Genomic DNA, 15552 nt, shown 5'->3' on the forward strand with positions numbered 1-15552 from the left:
TCTCACATCCATACATGACCACTGGAAAAACCATAGCCTTGACTAGACGGACCTTTGTTGGCAAAGTAATGTCTCTGCTTTTAATATGCTAACTAGGTTGGTCATAACTTTCCTTCCAAGGAGTAAGCGTCTTTTAATTTCATGGCTGTAATCACCATCTGCAGTGATTTTGGAGCCTAAAAAACCAAAGTCTGACACTGTTTCCACTGTTTCCCCATCTATTTCCCATAAAGTGATGGGACCAGATGCCATGATCTTCGTTTTCTGAATGTTAAGCTTTAAGCCAACTTTTTCACTCTTCTCTTTCACTTTCATCAAGAGGCTTTTTAGTTCCTCTTCACTTTCTGCCATAAGGGTGGTGTCATCTGCATATCTGAGGTTATTGATATTTCTCCCAGCAATCTTGATTCCAGCTTGTGCTTCTTCCAGCCCAGTGTTTCTCATGATGTACTCTGCATATAAGTTAAATAAGCAGGTTGACAATATACAGCCTTGATGTACTCCTTTTCCTATTTGGAACCAGTCTGTTGTTCCATGTCCAGGAAGTTCTAACTGTTGCTTCCTGACCTGCATATAGGTTTCTCAAGAGGCAGGTCAGGTGGTCTGGTATTCCCATCTCTTTCAGAATTTTCCACAGTTTATTGTGATCCACACAGTCAAGGGCTTTGGCATAGTCAATAAAGCAGAACCAGTCTGTTGTTCCATGTTCCAGGAAGTTCTAACTGTTGCTTCCTGACCTGCATATAGGTTCTCAAGAGGCAGGTCAGGTGGTCTGGTATTCCCATCTCTTTCAGAATTTTCCACAGTTTATTGTGATCCACACAGTCAAGGGCTTTGGCATAGTCAATAAAGCAGAAATAGATGTTTTTCTGGAACTCTCTTGCATTTTCAATGATCCAGCGGATGTTGGCAATTTGGTTCCTCTGCCTTTTCTAAAACCAGCTTGAACATCTGGAAGTTCACAGTTCATGTATTGCTGAAGCCTGGCTTGGAGAATTTTGAGCATTACTTTACTAGCATGTGAGATGAGTGCAATTGTGCGGTAGTTTGAGCATTCTTTGGCATTGCCTTTCTTTGGGATTGGAATGAAAACTGACCTTTTCCAGTCCTGTGGCCACTGCTGAGTTTTCCAAATTTGCTGGCATATTGAGTGCCATGAGGAGATACCCATTGTCCAAGGTAAGAGAAACCCAAGTAAGATGGTAGGTGTTGCGAGAGGGCATCAGAGGGCAGACACACTGAAACCATAATCACAGAAAACTAGCCAATCTGATCACACGGACCACAGCCTTGTCTAACTCAATGAAACTAAGCCATGCTGTCTGGGGTCACCCAAGATGGGAGGGTCATGGTGGAGAGGTCTGACAGAATGTGGTCCACTGGAGATGGGAATGGAAAACCACTTCAGTATTCTTGCCTTGAGAACCCCATGAACAGTATGAAAAGGCAAAATGATAGGATATTGAAAGGGGAGCTCCCTGGGTTGGTAGATGCCCAATATGCTACTGGAGATCAGTGGAGAAATAACTCCAGAAAGAATGAAGGGATGGAGCCAAAGCAAAAACAATACCCAGCTGTGGATATGACTGGTGATAGAAGCAAGGTCTGATGCTGTAAAGAGCAATATTGCATAGGAACCTGGAATGTCAGGTCCATGAATCAAGGCAAATTGGAAGTGGTCAAACAGGAGATGGCAAGAGTGAACGTCGACATTCTAGGAATCAGCGATCTAAAATGGACTGGAATGGGTGAATTTAACTCAGATGACCATTATATCTACTACTGCGGGCAGGAATCCCTTAGAAGAAATGGAGTAGCCATCATGGTCAACAAAAGAGTCGGAAATGCAGTACTTGGATGCAATATCAAAAACAACAGAATGATCTTTGCTTGTTTCCAAGGCAAACCATTCAATATCACAGTAATCCAAGTCTATGCCCCAACCAGTAACACTGAAGCAGCTGAAGCTGAATAGTTCTATGAAGACCTACAAGACCTTTTAGAACTAACACCCCAAAAAGATGTCCTTTTCATTATATGGGACTGGAATGCAAAAGTAGGAAGTCAAGAAACACCTGGAGTAACAGGAAAATTTGGCCTTGGAATACGGAATGAAGCAGGGCAAAGACTAATAGAGTTTTGCCAAGAGAACGCACTGGTCGTAGCAAACACCCTCTTCCAACAACACAAGGGAAGACTCTATACATGGACATCACCAGATAGTCAACACCGAAATCAGACTGATTATATTCTTTGCAGCCTAAGATGGAGAAGCTCTATACAGTCAGCAAAAACAAGACCGGGAGCTGACTGTGGCTCAGATCATGAACTCATTGCCAAATTCAGACTTAAATTGAAGAAAGTAGGGAAAACCACTAGACCATTCAGGTATGACCTAAATCAAATCCCTTATGATTATACAGTGGAAGTGAGAAATAGATTTAAGGGCCTAGATCTGATAGACAGAGTGCCTGATGAACTATGGACGGAGGTTCATGATATTGTACAGGAGATAGGGATCAAGACCATCCCCATGGAAAAGAAATGCAAAAAAGCTAAATGGCTGTCTGGGGAGGCCTTACAAATAGCTGTGAAAAGAAGAGAAGCGAAAAGCAAAGGAGAAAAGGAAAGATATAAGCATCTGAATGCAGAGTTCCAAAGAATAGCAAAGAGAGATAAGAAAGCCTTCCTCAGCGATCAATGCAAAGAAATAGAGGAAAACAACAGAATGGGAAAGACTAGAGATCTCTTCAAGAAAATTAGAGATACCAAGGGGGCATTTCATGCAAAGATGGGCTCGATAAAGGACAGAAATGGTATGGACCTAACAGAAGCAGAAGATACTAAGAAGAGGTGGCAAGAATACACAGAACTGTATAAAAAAGAGCTTCACGACCCAGATAATCACGATGGTGTGATCACTGACCTAGAGCCAGACATCCTGGAATGTGAAGTCAAATGGGCCTTAGAAAGCATCACTATGAACAAAGCTAGTGGAGGTGATGGAATTCCAGTTGAGCTATTATGGTTCATTTTATCACTTTCTGGAAGGACAGAACTTGAAGGTGACATCAGCTTTCTCCTTAGATGTGTTCAGGCAAATTGTACAGGTCCTTTTATTTTTGTGGTGAAAGGCTGGAAAGTTGAAGAGGAAATTGGAGCAGGGGGCTGTGTGACTCTCAGGTCCTTGGTGACTTTCAGCACCTGCAGGCCTCTGAGCTGTCTGTGTCTGGCCAGGGTGGTTATAAGGAACTGAGATCCCTGTGCGCAGCTGACTTGAAGGAGGTCCTCACTCAGCCCTACTCCTTAGGTCTTTAAGACAGAGTATAGGGTCTCTTCCTGTGGTTCCCAGTGGGGAGGGGGGAGGGGAGGCGCTCCTGAGTTGGTGAGGTCAAGCTGGAGAGGGTGAGGGAGGCATGGAGGACTCCAGCATCATCCTGGGGGAGAAAGAAGAGGGAGGAGGTGAGACAGCAGAGGGGAAGGGGTCCCATCTCAGAGCCACAATCCCACAGCTGATCCCCTACTGACACCATGTAGGACAGTAGTCCCTCTGTCCATCCACCCCACCTCCTCTAACTTCCCTCTCATGCTTTCAGGCCCTAACTGGAGCTGCTTATGTTATTGTTGTGCTCTGGTTTTATATGTTGTCTTAGAAAAAAAAACAAGATGTACTGGAGTCAGGTGACCAGGCAGCCAGGGTAGAGAAACGGGCAGGGGCTCCAGCAGTGAGGTCATCTCTAGGTCAGGACCAGGGTCTCAGGGGAGGGTGGGTGAGGCAGGGGAGAGAGGAGGATGCTGAGGGCACCTGTGTGGGGAGGGGGTGTGGGGAGGAGAAGGAAGACCCAGGTGAGAGCGGGGATGATGGCTGCAGGGCTTACCTTTATTCCCGGTGTTCTCATAATTCTCTTCCGTGTGTTTGAAGGACTCTCTGAGTGGGAACAGGAGGGCAGTGATGTGTCAGAGTCTGGGCAGAAAAGAGCTACCACCTGCCTTGGGCTGCTCCTCTCACTGGGGGCTCTGTGACCTGCCTGGTCACACTCGGAGATGAAGGCAGAGGTTTGAGGCTCAGACGGAGGCTGTCTGGACGGGGATGAGGGGCCGTTTGCAGTGTAGCCCCATCCCTGAGAGCTGACTGGGGTGCACTCTTGTAGAGAAGCAGCTTTATTGAGGGGAACAGGGAGGAGAAGCAGGAGGGGGTGCCTGTCCTCTCTGTGGCAGCGCCTGTGTCCAAACTGGAGCGTGAGAACCAGGGAGCTTCTCTCTTTGGTCCCCTGGGCGGTGCTCAGGCCATGGTCCCCAAGGAGACGCCATCCGGGGAGGTGTCCCAGGAGGACACTGTCAAGAGACAGGAAGGCGAGAAAGGAGGAAAGGGCTGTGAGAAGGAAAAGCCTGGACATGGCAGAGAGGATGAGAAAGGAAAGCGGTGGGTGGTAAGGAGGGTGAGAGGAAAGGAAGAGGAGCCGGGGCCAGAAGAGAGGGAGCCAGGCTGGGGGCCGGAGGGAAGCTGCTCTAAGGAGAGACAGGGCGGAGCAGCCAGAGGCCCTGAGTCACAGGGCAAAGGACAGACTGGAAGAGGAGCAAGAAAGGGGACAGAGAGTGGAGGAGGCAGGTGTGTTCTGGAAGGATGGTGTTCAAGGGGGAGACAAACCAGGATGAACAGAGGGAAAGGCTGAGACCTGAGGATGGAAGGAGGAAAGGCGGGTGCCAGAGACAGACAAAGGGAGATGTTCTGGGGTAGAGTCAGAGAAAGTGCTGGGGCATGGCTCTGACTGTTTAAGGATCAGGAGCCTCAGAAAGTGAAGAGCCTGGCCTTTGGGGACTTGGGGGGATGTGGATGGAGGTCCAGGAGGGGAGGCCCGTGAAAGGCTCCCTGGTGCTGCGCTTGGGAGGAAACTTCTTGCTCATAAAATAGCACTCCCCGCCCCCTTCCCCCCCATACTGGAGGACAAGCGCTCACCTGGCTGGGGTCCTGGCTTCAGTCTGCACACCTGTAGGAGGACCAACAGCGAGTCACTGTGCCATCCACGGAGGCCTGTCTCCTCCCTGCTTATCTGCCCCATCCCAGCTGAAACCTCCCTGGGAAGGGCTCAGGACTCAGAGCTGACCTCCCCCTCCCCAGTGGCACCCTAAGGCTGCCCGCACCTGTGCTGCCTTGTCTTCCACACCAGTCAGGAGAGCAGCTCTTCTCGCACCCAGAGCCCTGTCACTCTCTGACACGGTGGTCTTGACCTCCCCCCAACTCAGGCTACCTCAGGTCCACTCAGCCAAATCCTGGACTCATTTTCTTTCCTCTTTCTTTTTAATCATTGGGACTGAGAACTCTGACAGAGCAAACACTAGTATTTTTATGCTCAGCTATCTTTCTTTCTGGCTCTCTTCAGTCATCATCCCTCTGTACCTGTGCGTGACCTCACTGCACTCTTGTCCTGATGATCCACTCTCTCTCAGGTTACCCAAGCCCCCTGCTGAGCCCTCTCCTCTCCACCTGTGCCCTCTCATGGGCTCCCTGATCCCCTGGGTCCCCCTGTGCTTCTGCCACACTTGTTGACACGTCTCCAATCGTGGATGCTCCCTGAGGCAGGGGATACTGTTTGTTGCCCCATATCCACTCTTCCTTGTTCAGTTACAGAAACTTGATTTTATCTGGAGTGGCTGGGTGCCCCCCAACAGACAGATGTAGGATCTATAACTAAATCTAACATATAAGGGACTTCCCAAGTAGTCCAGTGGTTAAGAATCTGTCTTCCAATGCAAGGGACACAGGTTCAATCCCTGGGTGGTGGGGGTGGGGTGGGATGGGGTGCAGGTAACTAAATTCCACAAGCTGCACAGGGCACCTAAGCCCAAGTGCCACAAAGAGAAAGCCTGCGGGCCACAACGAAGAACCTCCTCCCCTCACCCCCCCCAAAAAGACAGCAACCATCATTTAAGTAAAAAAAAATTTTAAATATCACCAATAAGACATAAGGGGAAGTTGTGGGTAGGACTTGACAAAGGCTCTTTAAAAGGAGGACAGACAGCTGGGGAATAGTCTTTTTGTTCTTTCATCCTAATTGGATTCAGAAATAATGGCTGGAATTCTAGCAGCCATAATGAACCATGAGATGGCCTTCAGGAGAGAAGCCAAAATGCAGAACAGTGAACAGAAAGGTAGGAACCTCAGTGCTTATGGATGGCAGCTTCTGCTCTCTGGCTCCACATTCTTTTATATGAGGGGGAAAAAGTAAACTCTGTGTTATTTAACTTAACCATTCCTTCTGGATTTTGGTGCTAACAGTTGTATGCAAATTCTAACCAGTAGTTCCTAAATGTTTCTAAACCTGCATGCTTGAATACTGCTGGAGGAAGACATAACTATGTGCAATGATGTTTTTACCCATTTGTGGTTTCTCATCTGAGTTGATCCTCAAATACCATTTTGCATTTCCACAGTGACTATGTCACATTTTCTCTTCATCTCTGACCCTCATTCTCACTCTCAGGAGACAACCACTGTGGTTTTCGCTCTGCAGAATTAAAAAACCAATTTGTAAAAAAAAAAAAAAAAAAAAAAACCAATTTGTATGTAGTTGCATTTATAAATATTTTTATTTATGGCTTTGGATATTTTGTCATACTGGATATTTAGTCCAGTCATCTTCAACCCATGGTTGTAAAATAGTTTCACCTGCTTCCTACTAGCACTAGGATTATTTTTTCCTCATTTATATCTTCAATTTTGGTGCAAATTATAAGGCAGGGAGCTAATATTATTCTTTCTCAGCTGTGACTCCATTATTCCAGAAATACTCATTCTTCCTCCTTGATTAGAAATGCTTTCTTTTAACCTACTAAATTCCTGCATATATTTGGATCTGTTTTTACCCTGCTTGTATCTGATTTTTCACTTTTACTCCATTTGTTTACCTATTTAACCCAGAATTACATAATTTTAATTGTTGTAGCTTAATTATAAGTGCTCATGCTCATATAGTGCTTACTCTGCAGCAGGATCTATTCTAAATACCTTTTGTTTGTCATGACAACACCAGGGAAGTACTGTTTTCATTCCCATTTTACCGATCAGTAAGTTCAGGCTCACAGCAGTAGTATTAGTGTGCCAGAGTTTACCAGGCCAGAGTGTGAAGCAGGATTTGGCTGCAGGAATGCCCAATTCTGTGCTTTTCAAGCTCTGAGTTTTACAATCTGACAGGGCTCATCGCTCACTACAAATTTTAAAAATTATTTATGTACTTATTTTGCTGTGCCATGTCTTGTTGCAACAAAAGGGATCCGTGTTTGTCATGCATGATCTTCCCTGTGATGCACTGACTGTCTAGCAGTGTGTGGGCTTCAGTAATTTTGGCATGCAGGCTTAGTTGCTCTGCAGCATTTGGGATCTTAGTTCTGCCACCAGGGATCAAACCTGCATCCCCGGCATTGCAAAGCAGATTCTTAACCACTGGACCACTAGGGAAGTTCCCATATTGCAAATTAAAAAAAAATATTTCAAATCAGTTTTGGAGTTTGTTGTGGCATAAATAGTTAATGCCTCTTGCCCTGTGGTCTCTTTCAGTTGTAAATGCATACATCCAAATTTCTGATGGGCATCTCTACTCAGATGCCAAACAAACATAAACCATCCCAAACTCAAGACTCATTCTTCTTTCCCAATCATGGTCCTTGACCTCCTCTGCTCCCTAATTTACTTGATGATCTCACCATGGCCTCATTTGCCCAAGTTGGAAACATAGGACTTATTCCCACTCCTTCACCCTCACACCAATGCAATCACCAAGTCATACTGGTTTTCTCTCTTAAACTTTTCCAGGATCTGGCCTCTCCCTCCATGCACACAGACATGGTAGGTCCCAAATTTGATAGCACACGAATGCTGCCTGAGGAGGTCACTAAAAATTCAGATTCCCAAGCTCAGACCTCAGGTCCAGCAGGACCTTGCATTTTAACTGAGCACCCCTGGTCATCTGGTGCAGTAGGCTCTGAGAAACACCGAGCTGGGAATCTTGGGGAGAGGTTAGGGGTCCCAGACCACTTACCTTTGCTTCTCTTCCACCCGAGGTACACAGTCAGTCCCATGATTGGGATCTTGAGCAACAGAATGCTGGCCAGTGCCAACCCGACTATAGCTTCCATGGTCAGGGACCACAGCTTGGAACTCTTTTTGCCCTCTGAGCCCCCGAGGCCAGCTGTGGTGGTGGTGGTGGTAGGACCCCAGGTGGTTGTCTTGCTGCCTGAAAAATATGCAAATTCTTCACTAAAGGGCTGGAGGTATCTGGGTGAAGCTGTCACATCTTGTTCCTTAGTTTGGGGAAAGTGGGGGTGGGGAGCAGGTCTCTGAAGCTCTCCCACAGGGAGCAGAGTAACAAGAGGTGACGATGGAAGCTCTGAATCCTCTTCACGTCTTTAAAATCCTGAGTCTACCACTGATCAGTGCTATGACCTCAGAACCTCATTTTACTACCTACCCATAGGTGAACTAAATCACAGGATAAAAAATTATTTATTGTGGTAAAAGACAAATAACATGAAAATTACTATTTTAACCATATTTAACTGTATAGTTCAGTGGCATTAAGTACATTCACACTATTGTACAAGTCTCACCTCCATCCATCTCCTGAATTTTTCACCTTCATAAACTGAAGCTCTGTCCCCCAATTCCCCTTCCCCCCAGCCCCTGCCCCAGCAGTCTTCTTTCTGATTCTGTGAATATGACTGTTCTAGGGACCTCCTGTAAGTGGAATCAAACAGTATTTGTCTGTACCTAATGTATACTGGAATGCATTTCTAAGGTTAACTTAATTTCTAAGTCCTACAAATAGACTGTACCTCTTTTAACAGACAATTAAAAAATTGCTTAATACCCCACTAAAGGGAAGAAAATCCCAAATTCCAATGAAGTCTTCTGGTTAGTGTGGACCAAATTCATGTCCACTCTTATTAGAAATTAATAATAAAACTATAAATACCATCCCTCAACTAAGATTTTTAAATTATTTAATTTTACTAACATATCAGATAAACACCCTACAAAACTAAAGCTTCTATAAACTTTCATTATTTTAAATGTGAAGATGTTTTAAATGAATGAAAGATTAGCATCCAAGAAACGAGTAACGAAAATAGTGAGGAGGCAGCTCTAAGGACACTCGTAGTTTGAAAGTAATGAAAACCTAGACTGGATACATATTTAAGGAAATAGAACAGCAGAAGGAATGAAAAATGCAGGAGGCACTTAGAGAAAAATAAACCAGAAAGCAGACAAGACTCTTATAAATCTAACAGTGTCAAAACAGTATTGAAATTATACATGCATTGAGAAAATCATTGAGAAATCTACAAAGCTATGTGAAATGGCTGATTTTCTGAGACAAACACAAATTGAAAAGAATTAAAAAATAGTAAACTTTAATGGGCAGACAAAGAAGAAATTGAGGACAGTTTTAAAGAACTACCTTTTGTAGAGATTTCAAGCTCAGAAGGTGTAATGGCTAAATTCTTGTGAAAATTCAAGGACTGGATAATTCCCAGACAGAAGTTTCCAGAACATAGAAATACAGAAAATGATGCAATTCTAATTCCAAAACTTCCAGATGTACAAGCTGGGTTTGAGGAGGCAGATCATGGAGAAAGCAAGGGAGTTCCAGAAAAACAGCCTCTTCGGGTTCATTGACTAACTAAAGCCTTTGACTGTGTGGATCACAACTAACTATAGAAATTCTTAAAGAGATGGGAGTTCCAGACCACCTTACTTGTCTCTCAGAAACCTGTGTGCGGGTCAAGAAGCAACAGTTAGAACCTGACATGGACCAAATTGACTGGTTTGGAAAAATTGGAAAGGAGCACAACAAGGCTATGTAGTGTTACCCTCCTTATTTAATTATATGCAGAGTACATCATATGAAATGCCGGGCTGGATGAAACACAAGCTGGAATCAAGATTGCTGGGAGAAATATCAACAACCTCAGATATGCAGATACTATCACTCTAATGGCATTAAGTGCAGAGGAATTAAAGAGCCTCTTAATGAGGATGAATGAAAGACAAGAATGAAAAAGCTGGCTTGAAACTCAATATTAAAAAATCTAAGATCATGGCATCTGGTCCCATCACTTCATTGCAAACAAAAGGAGAAAAAATGAAAGCAGTGATAGATTTTATTTTCCTGGGCTCCAAAATCACTGTGGATGGTGACTGCAGCCATGAAATGAAATTTCCTTCCTTGCTCCTTGGAAGTATAGCTATGACAAACCTAGACAGCATATTAAAAAGCAGAGATGTCACTTTGCTGACAAAGGTCTGTATGGTCAAAGCTATGATTTTTCCAGTAGTCATGTACAGATGTGAGAGCTGGATCATAAAGTAGGCTGAGCAGTGAACAATTGACGCTTTTGAACTGTGGTGTTGGAGAAGACTCTTGAGAGTCCCTTGGACTGCAAGGAGATCAAACGAGTCAGTCCTAAAGGAAATCAAGCCTGAATATTCATTGTAGGGACTGATGCTTAAGTTGAAGCTCCAATACTTTGGGCACCTCACCTGATGTGAAGAGCCAACTCACTGGAAAAGACCCTGGTGTTGGGAAAGATTGAAGGCAGAAGGAGATAGGGGTGGCAGAGGATAAAATGGCTAGATAGCATGAGTGACTCAATGGACATGAATCTGAGCAAACTATGGGAGATAGTGGAGGACAGGGGAATCTGGCTTGCTACAGTCCATGAGGTTGAAGAGAGTCAGACTCGACTTAATTACTGGACAGCAACAGTTGGTGATGGACAGGGAGGCGTGGCATGCTGCGATTCACCGGGTCGCAAAGAGTCGGACATGACTGAGTGACTGAACTGAACTGAACTGAATCTGCAACCATAATCTGGACTGCTTCATACCCTCCTTCAGGGATATTCAGTTCAGCTCAGTTGCTCAGTTGTGTCCGACTCTTGGCGATCCCATGGACTGCAGCACGCCAGGCTTCCCTGTCCATCACCAACTCCTGGAGCTTACTCAAACTCATGTCCATTGAGTCGGTGATGCCATCCAACCATCTCATCCTCTGTTATCCCCTTCTCCTGCTTTCAATCTTTCCCAGCAGGGATATTAGGGGTTCACATTTATGACCCTTTAAGGGGGTTTGTAGCGTGAATTGCTTTTTTCCTGGTTGTCCCCATTGCTGGCTTAGGGTTTAACTCCTGTGATCTCCTGAGTGAGTTACATACATCTATTTCCAGCTTCCCCAATTTTGTTTTTATCCTCCTAGATCACAAATTTTTTTGTTCGTTGCTGGTTTTTGTCTTAAAAACTCCCTTCACTGTCATTCATTAGATTTTGAGAGGGAGTGGAGATAAACATGTGCATATAACTCTCCATTTTGGTCAAAACTTATGCTTTACTTTTACAACTTAAATTATAAAAAGTAAACATTCAAAAGATAATGTTACACACTAATAATAAAAACAAAGAATGGAGAGGAAGTTAGGGAATTAGAAAAGGAAGAAGAGGGATCTAAGGAGGCCAAAAACCTCTCAGAAAAGGTCATTTAAGGAAATATGGAGGAGACAGGAAATATTAATCCAAGGCTGTCTCGGTGAATTCAGATCTGAGTCACTATCTGTTTGCTTTGAAATCAGCATAGTGGTCAAGAAGGGGCAGTCGTTTTCCAAGGGAGGAGTCAGAGAGAGTGCCCTTCCCAGCCCAGAGCCATCATCCCTGGTGGACACTGTTAAGAATTTCCAGCACAAGTGATTATTAAAGCAAACTATCTTAGTCAATCACTAGTTTTCTAAAAAGTTATAGACAACAACCCCCTTACTGCCTGTGACTGTCAGGGAGGACCCCACCCCTGTTGCTCTGGAGACAAATAAATTGAGGTTAAATAAATTGAGGTTCAAGTTCCGATGGCCCATTGAGTGACAGAGGGAGATCTGTTAATGCAACACGTCCATTGTTAGGTTAAAAATACTCAAGACAACGAGATGACAGGTCAGTAGGTGAGGTTGAGAGGCTCACGGTTTAGAGAAGAGGTTCTGGGATTAAACCGGGGTCAAACCCCACCTGCACCAGGAGTGACGGGGCAGGTGTTTGCTGTCTGAGGACGGCAGCAGGACCAACTGTTACACAGGGTCGTGCGGAAGGTCAGCTGCGGCGATGCTGCCAAGGTGTCCCCCCGGGATGCGGGGCACAGTCAGGGGAGCTGCCGGGACTGCTGCCTCGTCATGACCAGGACAGAGGGGCACCGTCAGGGTGGACACAGGGACAGGGTGACTGGAACCACATGGGGGGGTGGTGGTGAGGAGAGGGGGAAGGAGGTAAAGGGGATGGAAGGAGGGAGAAGGAGAAGGAAAGCGAGGAGAGATGAACCGAGGGAAGGATGGTTGAACTGATGTTCTGGGGTTCAGAGCAGAGAAGGAAGGGGAGATGGGAAAACAGGTGATGGGGACACGGGGCCCCTTGGCACCTGCCGTGTATGTGGGCTGAGCTCATGGCTGTTGGGGGACTGACGTGGGGCAGCTGGGTCTCCACACAAGACTCAGGACAAAGGGGAGGAGCCACACCCCAGGGTGTCAAGCCACCTGGAGGACGTGGGGCGAGGGCAGGGGGCTGGGTGGAGCCCAGCTTGGAGCAGGAAGGGAGGACAGCTGGGAGCACAGAGGGTGTGGGGGCCTGGGGTGGGGGAGGGGCTGGATCTGGAGGGCAGAGAGGGGGATGGGCAAGGGAGGTGGTCCAGGGTTGGGGAAGATTAAGGTGAAAAGGGTAAAGTTGGCAGAGCCCTGGGGAGGAAACGGGAGAAGGGAGAGGAGTTTGAGAGAAGAGTCAGAAGGAGGGGCCTAAGCCGCATCTAGGGCTGAGGCACCAGTGGCCTCCAAGAGCCTCAGGCAGGACAGCTGGACTCACTGTGGGTGATGGTGAGTTTGGTCCCCTCGATGGACTGCAGGTGCTGCCTGCCATCTCTCAGTGTGTCCAACTGCACCCGGCAGAAGTACACAGACTCGTCCTCCCTCCGCAGGTTTGAGATCCGGAGGGAGCCGTTCTTCTCAGGTTCTGCCCAGTTCAGGAAGAGCCGGTTCTTGAAATTCTTATGGGTGAACAGAGGGGTCGTGTTGAAGATGAACTCCCCATGGAAGTGTTTCCATCTCCAGAATATTCTCATGTTGGGATCCTTGGCTAATTCCCAGGAGTAAGAGAAGAAGAAGGGGATGAGGATAGAGCCACCCTCAGGGGCTGAGAGATCCCTTGGTTGCTTCATATCAAAGTAAGGCTGTGGATTTCTTTGTGCCCAGTGACCTAGAGGAGGGAGGGAGAGACTCTGAAGCCACCAGGAGAGACACAGAAGGTGACCCCAGACCATCGGGCACCCTCACCTGCAGGGGGACATGTGACGGGGTAGGACTGGCCCTCTGGCCTGCGTGATCCCCTCTCCAGGCTTGGGGCAGGCAGGAGGGTGAGGGGTTGGGGGACCCAGCACTGTGGGACCCGCCCTTTGTTTGTTGGGGGTGGGAGGCCTGGCCAGCTACCCCAGGGGACCCTTCTACACACACCCAGCCACAGCTCCTCCCTGGGGTCCCTGGCAGAGCAGGACACTCCCAGCCACTCACCAGCCTGCAGAGACGCCGGCAGCAGCAGCAGGGGCAGCAGCAGGGGCAACCCCATGGCCTTGCCCTCCTCCCAGGTGAAAAGACAGGCAGAGCCAAGGCCAGACAGGAGGCCTTGGGGGGCTCCTGGGGGAGTCTCAGCACCAGGAGTGAGGACCAGGCTCCTTCAGAGGACGGAGGAGGGTGGGGGCCTTCCCCAAACCCGCCCACCCCGACAGTGAAGGGCACTTCCTTTATCAACCTGGCTTCTTCTTTTCCTTTATTGCAAAAGGGCCTCCCTGTGGTCAGTGCAAAGGGAGCCACGATCTGGGGCTCCCCGCCCCCTTCTTCACGCTGAGGGGCTGGTCCTGACCTGCGCCCGCTGGGCCTCCTCCCCGCTCAGCTCCTGCCTCCCCACCCTCACATCTCCCTGGCAGTCAGCCTCTGTGTCTCTCCTTGTCTCTGCTTATCTGAGTGTCTCTCCTCCCAGGGGAAGGGGCGGCAGCAGGACCAGCTGAGGCTCCTTCAGGGAGAGGTGGGGGCCGAGTCCCTGCCCAGCTGCAGCCCCACCAGGAGGAGCAGGGGGGAGCCGCTGGTGGTCAATCTCAGCCCCCCTCAGACACGGGGCGCCAGCCCGCTCTGGGCCCCTCTCCCTCCAGGACGGGGCTCCCCTTCAGTGTCTCCCTCCTCAGTCTTCAGGCAGAACCAAGGCCCACCAGGCCCCTCCCACCCTGGTGCTCCCTGTGTGCCATCTCACACCCCATTGAGGGGAGGAGGTGAGGGGGCTCAGCTTCCCACCTGCTCAGGGGGTGGGCCTTCTGGAGGCCACGTCTCCACCCGCAGATGGAGGGCTGGATCTGCAGGGCCCTCTGTGCTCACTCTACAGGGAGGACCCTGGGGCTCAGACCCGCCGGCCCCACAGCCAGGACTCTGAGAGTGGGACCAGCACTTGAGGTCCAGTCCTGCTGAGCCCACAGAGTCCTCTGCTCCATCTGGACGCTTCCTCCTGGTTGCATCTCAGAATCTCTGGGCCTCACCCTCTGAGTGCAGAGCTTTGGGAGGTGACTCCCAGGAGGCTGTCGTTAATAACACTCCTAGGGAATCTATCTGCAGCTGTGAGTCCCTGGCTCATCCAGGGCCTTCCCTGGACAAAGGGGAGGAAGGTCAGAGCAGTCATGGGTCATCCTGGTGACAGTCCCTGGGATCATCTCTGAGGGAGACATTGCCAGCTGTGACTGGTGGTGGGTGGGGTGAGAGACTGGGGGCTGGTGATCTTGGTGACCCCCAGGGCTGCCTGTGAAGGAGGCTCCGCTCACCACCTCCAGGATGAGCTTGGCACTGCGTACTGAATGGACCATTGTGGTGGGAAGACACGGTTTTGACTTCCTTTCTCCTTTTCTCCTTTCCCCCCACGCAGTCCTAATAGTTTTTTCCACAATTCTCTCATGGCCAGCCAGGCAGCCGTGCTATCTCTATGTACCTGTGTTTCCAGGCGGGAGAGGACAGATTCTGCGCTTCCATGGAATCCTCTTATCTGACTCAAGCCCTAAACTTGTTTTTTCTCACTTCCAGCTTTAGGACATTCTTTGGTGGATGCATCCCTATATCCCTTTTCTCCCTGGGGGAAACTGAGGCACAGACCTTAATGTCATAGAGAGTCCCCAACTCTCCTATTCCTATCGGGAGAAGGGAAGATGAATTCCTGTTATCAATTAGGCCCAAACATCTTCAGGATCCACAGAGAGGTCACCTTGAAGGCTCTTGCTTCCTCCAGGCTGGACTTGGACCACACTCTTGTCTGTCTGCCTTGTGAACTTGGCTCTTACCCAAGATTGCCCCTCCCCCATCAATCACCCCCAGTTAACCTCCCTCGCGTCCCCTTTCTCCCACAGCCCAGGTTAGAGGGGGTCATTCATCATGTTCCATTCAGCTGGCCACTTTTCAGGGTCTGGGGAAACAAAGGCAGGAGGGATGTGAGCATGGTCCAGG

At 48.2% G+C, this 15552-nt stretch overlaps 1 protein-coding gene across 1 annotated transcript; it reads right to left on the reverse strand.

Annotated features, from left to right (window-relative positions):
- Positions 1-3119: 3119 nt before the first annotated feature.
- LOC102412896 (paired immunoglobin like type 2 receptor beta) lies at positions 3120-13810 on the reverse strand. The gene is made up of 7 exons (XM_044935826.2): positions 13588-13810; positions 12887-13276; positions 8037-8231; positions 4958-4988; positions 3879-3928; positions 3750-3805; positions 3120-3437 (listed from the first exon to the last, which is right to left on the reverse strand). Exons 1-7 carry the CDS (start codon positions 13640-13642, stop codon positions 3315-3317), a joined length of 900 nt encoding a protein of 299 aa, XP_044791761.2. The 5' UTR covers positions 13643-13810; the 3' UTR covers positions 3120-3314.
- Positions 13811-15552: the final 1742 nt, after the last annotated feature.

The sequence above is a fragment of the Bubalus bubalis genome, chromosome 24, assembly GCF_019923935.1.
Source record: "Bubalus bubalis isolate 160015118507 breed Murrah chromosome 24, NDDB_SH_1, whole genome shotgun sequence".
In the NCBI taxonomy this organism is placed as follows: domain Eukaryota; kingdom Metazoa; phylum Chordata; class Mammalia; order Artiodactyla; family Bovidae; genus Bubalus; species Bubalus bubalis.

What these genes read in the sequence shown, in the direction of transcription:
- LOC102412896 (XM_044935826.2), bottom strand. Translation starts at nt 13,642, where the DNA reads ATGGGGTTGCCCCTGCTGCTGCCCCTGCTGCTGCTGCCGGCGTCTCTG. An exon ending in GAAGCCAGGACCCCAGCCAG is followed by an intron (nt 3,929 to 4,957) that starts GTGAGCGCTTGT and finishes GTTCCCACTCAG; the next exon opens with AGAGTCCTTCAAACACACGG. An exon ending in CACCCTCCCCTGAGACCCTG is followed by an intron (nt 3,438 to 3,749) that starts GTCCTGACCTAG and finishes TTTCTCCCCCAG; the next exon opens with GATGATGCTGGAGTCCTCCA.